At 43.3% G+C, this 11559-nt stretch overlaps 1 protein-coding gene across 1 annotated transcript; it reads right to left on the reverse strand.

Annotated features, from left to right (window-relative positions):
- Positions 1 to 10304: 10304 nt before the first annotated feature.
- Positions 10305 to 11186, reverse strand: LOC136479850 (putative AP2/ERF and B3 domain-containing protein Os01g0140700). The gene has a single exon (XM_066477581.1). The coding sequence runs from the start codon at positions 11184 to 11186 to the stop codon at positions 10305 to 10307; it is 882 nt and encodes a 293-aa protein (XP_066333678.1).
- Between the last annotated feature and the right edge of the window lie 373 nt (positions 11187 to 11559).

Below are 11559 nucleotides of genomic sequence, written 5' to 3' on the forward strand. Positions count from 1 at the left end.
GGGAGATTTTATGTCCAAAGAAACGAAAAATCTTAATAAGGAGAATGGACCAGTTAAAATAGTTAGGTAAAATAAATCGAACCACACATTAGTTTGTAGGTTTATTTCAATATAGACCAAACTTAGAATGAGTAGTTTTAACTTTTTTAATTATAAATTATAAAAAAACAACAGAAAGAGAAAGAAATCGTCAATGGGTTTGATGTTCATTCACTTGCGGAGCCGAACGAGGTATTGTCCAAATCTGTCAGCTCCCACTCCCAGCGGGTGCCAGTGTAATGCAATGCAGCGCAGCAGCAGCGTCACCAAGCAAAGGGAGGAACAGGAGTACAGGACACAAGCGGCCTGTTCGCTTGTTGATTTTAGTCGACCCAAATCAGTCAATCAACAATATTTTTCTCTCATAACAAACTAGCATTAGCCAGTTCAAATTAGCCCAGAAACCGACCAGCCAATAAGTCGAACAATGGATGAAGCAGGCCTTCTCCTTTCCGCGTGCTGTTCCCCGAGACGAGTTTCTTCCGCGAAAGATTTCGTCAGAGATTTCAGAATTGAATTGAAGGGTCGGCCCTTCCCCGTGCTGCCATGCATCCTTGGACACGCCAGACAAAAGCGTGGCGCCCTGGGTGAACGTGATGGACCGGTGACGACACGTACTGCACCGTCAGGGTCAGGCAGAGGCAGGCCGTCGCCTGTCTCCGGTTATCGGTGCCTGAACCCAATAGGGCTAGGGCCACAGTAATTAGCGCGTGTTCAGTTGAATTCTTAAAAAAAAAATACTACAGTACCCATTACATCAAATCTTACGATACATGTATGGAGCATTAAATGTAGACGAAAAAAACTAATTACACAGTTTGGTTGGAAATTACAAGACGAACATTTTGAGCCTAATTAATCCATAATTGAACACTAATTATCAAATAAAAACGAAAGTGCTATAGCAATCCAAATTCCCAAATTCCCCAAACTAAATAAGCTCTTAGGCCCTAGGTGACAGGACAGGACACAAGACGTGAGACAAAACGGGCTCGCGCACCAAAGCCTGTGCCGATGGACGCTGACTGTCGGTGCACTGTAGCCACATTGTCTGTGGACGCCATACCCTGGCCTCCGCTCTCTGCTCTGCTTTCCCATTGCACGTCTCACTTTGCGTGGAAATTGGACACCTGTTTGAGACAATACTTTCAATCTCCCTGCCAAGTTTTGAGAGAGAGAAAGAGGAAGATTTGAATTCAATTCCGGCTCGAAATCAACCGTGCTACGCAGGCCCCACGAGATAAATCAGGAGGAAGAAGAGCTGAGAAGCCTCTGATAGATATGGCAAGAGCAAATCTCACTGGATACAATAGATCTCGGCTGGTTTAAGGATAAGCTAGTTTATGCGCCAAGCCGTTATCCAGTTATCCTGCAAGCTGCAACTGTGCTCAATGTTTTGTTTAGTTCTAGTGCGTTAGCATTAGCTGGCACTAGTATCTAATTGTGACCGGACAGTGGACACCCAAGGGTGCCAGGTAGCAGCACCTGCATTCTGCAGCGAGTCCAGACTACCCCGGCGCGGCGAGGGCTGCGTGACTCCCGAGATGTGGGTCACTCGGGAGGACCCAGCGAGCAGACCGAGATTTATATTAACGCTAAATCTATAGGTCACCCGAACACTCGATTTTTCCAGCCGTCTGATATCGTGCGTTGCCGTGTTGGAGACCGCGCCTTATGCCTCGCCGTCTGCAATGGCCGCAAAGGATCTTGAGCGGGATGCCCACGAGGCAACCGGCCTGCATGCATGGCGCCATTGCAGATGGTGCAACAGTGCAACTAGTCACATCACCATGCATTTGGGAGTGGCTCTGGCAGCACTTGGGAGTGGCTCTTCGCGTGGCACTGTCTCAAGATTCAGCGGAGCGACAGACTCTGCCACGTCACTTATTAGCGATTTTAGTCGTCGCGCCACCATAAATGACACGGCACATGCATTTGACCGCGTCAGGACAATAGACGCGACCAAAACTGTTAGTTAAAAAAACCAACAGTGTTAGATTTAAAATTAGTTTTCAAAAAATGTTAAAATTAAAAAAAATCGTCATTGCACAGCTCCTAATAAATTTTTTTATTTTGTTATCTATGCCTGTTAAATTTGCAATTTGAAGTTCATATTTGAGTTCTATATGTCATTCCGAGTATACAAAGGTGTTTGACACTTGTAGTGTTCGTGCGGACACTAGCATGGTGGGCTGCCGTACCCATTGACACGACACGGCACGCTCCAGTGCCATAGTGCCGTGCCTGAGGCCCAGTTTAGATGCGAAATTTTTTACAAAATACAACTGTAGCGCTTTTCGTTGTTATTTGGCAATTAGTGTCCAATCATAGTATAATTAGACTTAAAAGATTCATCTCGTGGATTTCGTCTAAACTGTGTAATTAGTTTTATTTTTTTATTTATATTTAATGCTTCATGCATTCGTCCAAATATTCGATGTGACGGAAAATCTTGAAAAATTTGGCAAAATAAAGTGGAACTGAACCGGACCTGAGCCTCAACCTGGACACGGTGGCACGGCACGGCATGTCTGGGCGGCAACATTTATACTTGTAGGCATCGTGCCGTGCCGTGTCTGGGCGGCGACATTTATACTTGTAGGCGAGTTCGCCGCACTTGTGCCGTTCCCAGTAGGGCAGCCAGATCCGCCTTCTGCAGCCCACCCCACGCCTTACGCCGACGAGGCTGCCGCTGAGACATTAGGGAGGCCGTATCTGCCGCCTGCTGCTCACCTCGTGCCTTGCCCCCTTGACGCTGCCACACTCGTCCGCCACCGGGCCATTAGAGCCGCTAGGGAGGCCGGATCCGCTGTCTGCCACCCACCTTGCACCAAGTGCCGGCGAGGCTACCTGCCCATCAACAGACAGTCTGTTCGTTTGCTTGTAAACGATCGTAAATTTCCAGCCAGCAACAGTGTTTTTCTCTCACACCAAACCAGCCAGCAGTAAATAATACAACTAGCCAACAATAAATAATACACGATCATTTACGGCCTCGCGAAAAGGCGAGAGATGTCATGCCCGCTCCTGTCCGTCATCGAAGATTCTTTGCCATGTGAGGGAGATGTAGAGATAGTCTGTGGAGGGGAGACGAGTGAGAGATTGTGTGACCGGGAGAGAAAAGAATAAGGTGTGGTTGGCACCTGCTGGTTTGAGTTAACGACATTGAAATAAAATTTCGGGTCTAAGATCCATGCATAGATCACTGTAGAGTTATATTACCATCCGACTATCACTTTCAATTTAAGTTTATCTGGCCGTAATATTCCGCCGGAGCCTACGTGTTATGGTACCGTGAAACAGGGCTAGTAGCAGTAGCAGAACCCTTATTATTCTCCCATCACATGTTATTAGGAACTTAGGTGCTGTTGGGTTCCGAGCAGTAACGTAAATGGAAACAAGTTGTGCCGCTACCTGTTGCATGCAACGGAGAACGTTTGTCCTGTTCGCTTAGCTTATAAGTCATACTTTTTCAACCAACCAATAATATTTCTCTCTCACAGCAAATCAGCCAACAATACTTTCAGCCATGACTTATCAGCTAAGCGAAATTGACGTTAATTTGTTTGGTTGGTTTTAAGATATCCTTTGTCCATTGCCGCTGCTCTCGGTCGTAAGTAGTTAAGGCCTGGAGGTGGGCGGTAACGAAGTTTCACGTATCCGGATTCGATTCCTCCATGAACGGCTCCACTGCTGCTGAAACAAACACGTAGCAACGGGAACTAATAGCAGCGCAAATAGTTATGGGGTGGAAAACGTTGAAAAAAAACAGCGTCTTAGGACTTTAGACACCAATGAATTTGCCATCAATTGCGATTTTGATCTATCACCGGTCCCGCTCCACTGAAATTCTACAAGGGCGATGCCTCTGCTGCAGTTTAAGTATTAGTGCTTGAATATCAATCTGTTCTTGTCTAATAGTTGACGAAATTAATTATTTAAAACGAATATGATATGAATTTTTTTAGTAGGGTAAAGACTTCCTGTTGGCCGAGCGTACTTTTGTCGCTCCGCACGGCCTGCTGCATCCATCACTACCGGCCTACAGCCCACCGCTGAGACGGAGCCAGATTGGGTGACTTTACAGAGCAACGTTACGTTGTAACTTTCCTGCGATCTCCACCGTACTCGATTTTTCCAAACTAGAACAGATGGAATTTACCAGACGCGGGAACGGCGCCGCAACTCCCGCCCGCGCTTCCTCTGCCGTCGTGGCGAGTTCCTCGCTGCCCCGCCGTGCCGCCTTCTGCGCCATCTTCCTCGCTGCCGCGCCGTTCCTCAGGTGCCTGGCCGCCCTGCCCGTCGTCCGGTGCCCGGCCGGGAGAACAGGAGACCCGCCCCGGCCGTGGAGGAGCTCTCCCGCGTCACGCCATATCCAAGTACGAGCTTCACAACCCCTGTAATAGAGATGGCCGCGATAACAGTAAATTTTCTTTTGTTTTAGTGCCTAGCATGCATGAATGCTTATTAATCTACCTCAAGTATCTACCAAAATGCAAAATAGAATGCAGCCACATGTTTGAATGCCATCCAATTTGAGAAACCACTGTTTTTGACGTTGATGAAACTGAGGACTCATTTATATGGCTCTTCCAGACTTTCTTAGCTGCACATAATGGAATATTGTGCAGCTAAGAAAGTTATTGATTTGATGAATATAAAGATATTGGGAACACATTATGTGTTAAAGAGATGGGCTAAAGCAACACACAATGGGAATGTACAAGATAAGTAAAGAAGGAATGTGGTAGCAAATCCAATGCTGGAATCTCAACTTCGCTACAAGAACATGTCTCATAAATTTCTCAATTTGGCATATAAAGTAGCCTACTCTTTAGAATGTTGTTTGATGATAGAAAATGCACTTGATAAGTATTTTGCTTGAATCTGCAAAGTGTTGGAAGCCTTTGCTGGAAACGCTGAGGTTTATTGGATCTTGTGAACTGCTTATAACCAGGGAGGGAGGGAGTAGGGACCTGCAGTTGGTTTCAGAAACAGAGAGAGAGAGGTTGCGGCTGACCTGGCTGCCTGCAATTTTGGCGGGGAATGGAGGTGAGCTGTAGCACCTGTGCTTCTGGTTTAGGGTGAAAAGCAAAGTCCTGGCTGTACTAGTTGGATGCTAGCTGGACGATTGAGATTGAGGAAAAGTTAGGTTGTAACTTTGCTCTGTAAAGTTATTAGAGTCTTGTCTAGATTCAGGGTGTAAAGTTTTTGGGTGCCCCAATATTATATAGGGTATTTGATACTAATAAAAAAATAAATTACAGGGTGCCCCGATATTATATAGGGTATTTGATACTAATAAAAAAATAAATTACAGAATCCGTCATTAAACCATGATACGAATTTATTAAGTCTAATTAATTCATCATTAGCACATGTATTACTGTAGCATTATAGTGTTAAATCATATATTAAAAATTCATTTTGCCGATCAGTCGTAATCTGTATAATTAGTTATTTTTTAATATATATTTAATACTTTGTCAAAACCGCTCTGGCTGAGACACCCAAAACTTATCCGTACTTCCTCCCTGACCCAAGCTGCTAGCTATATGTGCAGATATTTTTTTTGTCTATTGAACTCCTAAAGCGAAAAATGACTAAACTTGCTAGAGATGGAACACAAAATTAACTAATCTAGGATTGTCTATAAGTAGTCTTGGGCAATGATAGAGCTCTGAAAATTTTCTAGTAACTACTTGATAAAGGTGCAGTCGGTTTGTTGAGAAGTTGTCCAGCTTTTTATTTAGATGACTCTGATCTGCGATGATGTGAGGTCTTGCACTGCTTTCTTTTTTCTTTCTCTCATGCAAATGACTGCTATGAATCAGCATCATATTTCATTCTTTGCTGGAACTGGACTGCCTAACTTTGTAGAGAAAATGCTTATCTCTGAATTTTCCATACCTTGGATTGATGTCAGTCTGATGTGAATTTTCTGTACTAACATAATTCACGATTAGTAGTGCATCAAATATTTCTTGAACATATATGAGCAATGAGCTGTCAGTTTGATCCAAATGGGAGTTCTTTATTGTCTTTTATCAGTAACTTGACATCTTTGAAAATCACAAGTAGAACTATACTAACATAATTTACTGTAATGTAAGAAATATACATGGATGGACCACTCAAATAATGTCATTATATTTGAATTTGAGGGAGCAATGTAATAAGAAGATTTTACTGCAAAGTTAAAATACAATTTTAACTTGTTTGTTTTGTTACCCTGGTTGCTTTTCAGGTGAGATGCTATGAAAACAGTATCTTGAATATCTTGCATATATTAACCTGATCAATCATTTTGATATGTTATATTTGCGGAGCTGAGATAATATGAAACCCCAGTCTCAGTGCCGCGCTGCTCTCCCCTTCCCTAACTATGCCTTGTGACTTTTTTTGTTTTGTACTACTCTTGAGTGGCTGTGATGAATCAAGTTTCCATTAGAGAACTTCTGCACTTTAGCACCTTATGAGCTGGTACTTGGGATATTTTGTTCTGCTTGCTGCTTAATTAGGACGGCTTGTACCAGTACAAGCAACCAGTTCTGTGGCCAGTTCAATTCTCATTAGAGAGAGAGAATTAAATTAAGTTCTAGGTGAAATTAAGTTGCAGTTGTCATGCTGATAATGGGTAAATCTGAGCCATTTCTCGAGTTCTTTTGCTCTTGTCCTTTGGCTCTAGGTGAAATATATGTAGTTCTTGTGCTTTTGACATACTGCTCTCTAATGGATCTGGAATGACCAATAGTTTCTTTTCTATTAGCTCAGTTCAATAGAGCTTTGTGATTTTTGCATTGCTATTTGTAGAAGAACATGACTTTTTTAATTCAATATATTAGCTAAGCTGACACCTGTATTTGAACTTGTTTTTGTGCTCCGATTGATGCTAAGAGTTAGGACTTGAATGTTTGTTCAGATTGGATCAGGTTTGGCTCCTCTTTCTTGTGTATCGGGGACTTGGGTCTGTCAGTTAACCTTGTCCATGGGATAAGTATGTATGCAACTTGAGCCCCGGCTACTGTCAGTTAACCTTGTCCTACACTATATCATATAAGATCTTTAGTTTCTGAGCCCCCGGCTACTGTGTCTTTGAGAAAAATTAGATATGCTAATTTGGGCTGCAACTAAGTGCTCTTATTATGATGCATGCATCTATCTCCGAATTAAAATGATGAAAATCTTTGCTTTTCAGCCTGTGATGAAAATGACATCATGTAACTTGAGAGTATAGGCTGATGATCTTGCTCAGCTATTACCATAGTTACCATTAAAATTTGTTCAGCTATTACTATATATACCTTCACTCATTGGGACATGTTTGGTTTTAAGGAGGAGCAATTGCCAAGTGAGGACAGTAGGAAGGCTGGCAGTGAGGCAATATATAGTCAATTGGATTTACACTTGCATATGTGGTGCAGTAGTTATCAGTAGTGAAATTCATGAACTGTTGAGATGAGATGGTAATGCTTTTGAATGTATTGATGCCGGACCATTTGGACATCATCTATATGTAGCCCGGATGCCATTAATGAATGTGCTGAACATTTGGATCTTTATATGTATGTTATCTATTATATTGTGATGAAATTACAGTATGGACAGTTCATATTTAATATGTTGTTGCTACTGTTATGTTTGTATATAATTATTGTATCCAATTTGTTGAATGGTTAAGGGTTTTTTTTTGTGGGTGGTCTGTTATTTTTCTGTGTGTTAACCGAGACTGACACAATATTTAAATTTAATCTGGGCTAACGCAATTTTTCTGTGCGTATAACACCCACAGAAAAATTATTTTCCTGTTGGGCTTTTCTTTTTTTCTGTGAGGATCAACGCACACAACATTTAAATTTAATCTGGGCTAACGTAATTTTTCTGTGCGTGTAACAGCCACAGAAATATTATTTCTGACGGCGAACACATAGAACAATTGAATTTTTCTGTCATTATATTTCTGTGGGTATTTTTCTGAGGGTACACTGTCAGAAAAATATTTTTCTGACGGTATTCGCATTTTTGTGTGTGTTTTCGCACACATAGAAAAATGCGAGATTCTAGTAGTGTATATGGATTACCTAACTAAGGTTTTCTTTTGAACATATGGATATGATATGATATGCCTTTGTATTGTCTTGATCTATATTTATCTATAACACATGTCTAGAATTGTTTTGATTATGTTAATATACAAAATATCCTCATCTGCGTTATTGTCCAGACGTGTATGTACCTACAACATAATACTTGTGAAACTTGTACGTACATGATCACACATGCAGGATCTCCCCACCTCCGCCTGAGGCACCTGAGTTTGTCCCTAGATCTGTGCCACATCGAGGCCAACTTTGCTGCTAGCCCAATTCCCATTTTCAACCATTGTAAGTAATCTTATCTTACACTCAATATAACACAGATTTTATTACATCCTAACACACTTTTATAATTTACCATAGATAATTCGGCTGATTAGATGGCTCCAAGATACACTCTGATTTCTCGAAGCTCACTAAATCATCATTTGACAACCAACATCCATGATGGTGAGAGATTTCTCTATAATATCACTTTCAACCACTGTTCGCCTAAACGGCCGTTTAGCCCGTTTACACACCGTTTAAACGCTACACGGTGGTACACCGTTTCCGTTTAATCGGTTGTTTTAACCGTTTAAACGGCCGTTTTTTCCCGTTTAAACACCCGTTTTGCCCGAATAATAGGCTAAACGGTAGGTGACCGACTGTTTACCGTTTAGCGTTTAGGATAACACTGCTTTCAACATTGGCGAAAGGTGGGTGGGCCCGAGGACGTCCGAGAAATTACTGTTGGGGGATGACGGGCACCGAATCAAAGAACCGTTCAGAAAATGTTGTGAGACTATGTATGAAGGAACCCGCAACCAATGGATTCATAATTATTGACTTCTCATACAGTCGACTACAAGCTTTACACGAGAACAATCTAGATGTCGCAGCAGTCAGTGAGCTGACTGCTCAGGGCATTGACAAAGATGTGGTCAAAGTGGTGCTCTCGTGTGTGTGTGTATTATTTTTCATTCATGGCGGTCATATATATTCTAATTACTGACACCACTTGTTGATTATGTATCATGATTCGACGTACGCTGCGTTTAGCTTCCACACTATTCTGACTCAAGCTATGGAGCAGTTTGGGTACCACAGGTACTATGCATGTTCAAGGCCCACCTCACATGGATTGCAGGGTCATCTGGATTTTGCTTTAGGAGATAGCCCATTTGCAGTGCAATCGTTCTTTTGAGGCAAAAGAGAGTGCACTAACTCATGCATTGACATACTTAAATGATGTGCTCGGATACAAAATAGGGGATGTTCGTTACATGATTATGTCATGGTACATGGTAACCATTAGTACACTTAGTGAGAATTTGTACTTCATCTCTACCTATTAAGTCTTCAAGTTATGATGTATTCATATATCTTATATCTTGTGAGAAATGCGCTGGCAATAAAATTTCTCTGGTGCTTAACAATAATTATTGCCGAGAGGTTGTAGTAGCACTCACTAATTCACTGTAGAGTGTCACAAATCCAACAATGGTGCCATGAGTATCACCACCAGGTTGAAGCATGAACCACTAGTGGTGTCATAAGTGTCACTACCGGTTAATGCTCTAACCCAGCACTGACACTCATGATAACACTACTGGGTGATGCATCCACCCGATAATGATACTCATGAGATCAGTTCCGGCTGATGATTAGAACCGGCAGCGATAGCGTATTATCAGTGTCAGTTCGTGAAACTAGCAGTGATAGGCCATGTCTATCACTGCCGATTATCCTCTGCGCCCAGAAGTAATTTTGGCATTGATGGGGCTCCGACCCGACAGTTTCTGGTGCAGTGAATAAGGGATTCTTGATGCAAAAATTGTCTTCTAGCTTCTACAAGTGAGATATTAAAAATGATTGAGAAAGCCAACTAATATGCCGTCTACTATTTTTAGAGACATGAAAAACTTATTGATATATCAAGCAATTCTGTTAGGAACTATTGAAGATGCTCCAATAACAATAATCTTAATACCTCACACCGAGCCGTTAAGTTAACAATTGCAGATGGATGGACAACAAACTACACAAGGTGGAGAGGATACCATATATATAATACAGGAGTAGACCCTACGCGTCAACGATCAGATTAGATAGATAGCTCTGATCAAGAAGGTTGACAATGATGTGCTAATTATAGCTAGCTTTGGTCATTTTAGCTAGCTTGTACGTCTAGGCTGTAGCAATATCAACGCCGAACAGCATGACGGCATGGCAATGAACGGCAATCGCATCGGCCACGGCATCTTGTGGTTGTGGCTTCTTCTGCGTCTTCCAGTAGTCTATGTGCATCTGCTTGTACGCCCCAAACGCGGACCGGGAGAATGCCACTGTGTCCCCAGCTTGGAGGCCCTTCTCCCGAATGAATCGTCTCCATCCCTTGGTGATGACGTACATCCGGCTGGTCGCGCCGAACGAGTACCTGAACCGCCACGTCTTCTCGGAGCCGTCCACGAAGTCGATGAGCATGCCAATACCGTTGGCCATCATGGGGTTGCGGTTCAGAAACAAGTGCTTCTCGGCGTGCTGCTTCGGCACGACGAGGCGGTTGAGCTTGCCAACGTCGCTGGGCGTCAGCGCCTTGTGGAAAAGATGTTCTCGCGCCCGCGTCGCCGGCTGCGCACGCGCTGCCCGCCACAGGCTCGGCCTCACCTCGTCGGCAGATGTCTGCATCCGCAACGTGGTCTTCACGGTCACGGACTTGGAGGTCGTCGCCGGGAACGCAAGCTCTCCGTCGTCCGTCACGCACTCCTCTGAGAAGTTGGTGACGCCTTGGCAGCGGCGCGCAGCCACGTCGTCGTAGCCGCACACCGCGGTTTCTTCGTCAGGGAACGTGCCCATCCACTTCCGTGTGGGCCGTTCGTAGGTTTGGGCGCCGCACCAGCGCCCGTTCGAAGGCTGCGGCATGACGCCATTGATGAACCGAGACGGTGGAAGCTGTTGCTCCGCCACCTTGAAGTCGGCACAGTCTATGGCCGCGAAGGCCATTTTGGTGCTGGACTCCATCATCGCAGCAGTATACGTCGCGGCAGCGGATAGCCTCGAGAAGGACATGGTGGCTGAGTATTCTCCACTTTGTCCTGCTACTATTTCGCTAGGTACAGCTAGCTACGCGAGGTCATTGGTGGACGGGTACATATATATTTATAGAGTGTGCGTGTGTGTCTGGTCCATCCGGTTAATTTAGAACCTCTACATATGTTTCGTCGCGTTTATTGTTACCAAGGCCTTGTTTAGTTTCACCAAACTACCAATTTTGACACTATGCAAAAAGAAGATTCCCCGTCACATCAAATTTGTGGTACATATATGGAGTACTAAATATAGATGAAATCAAAAACTAATTACACAGTTTGGTTGAACTTTGCGAAACGAATATTTTAAGCCTAATTAGTCAATGTTTGAACAATAATTCACAAATACAAAC

Source organism: Miscanthus floridulus, chromosome 9 (assembly GCF_019320115.1).
Source record: "Miscanthus floridulus cultivar M001 chromosome 9, ASM1932011v1, whole genome shotgun sequence".
Classification (NCBI taxonomy): Eukaryota; Viridiplantae; Streptophyta; class Magnoliopsida; order Poales; family Poaceae; genus Miscanthus; species Miscanthus floridulus.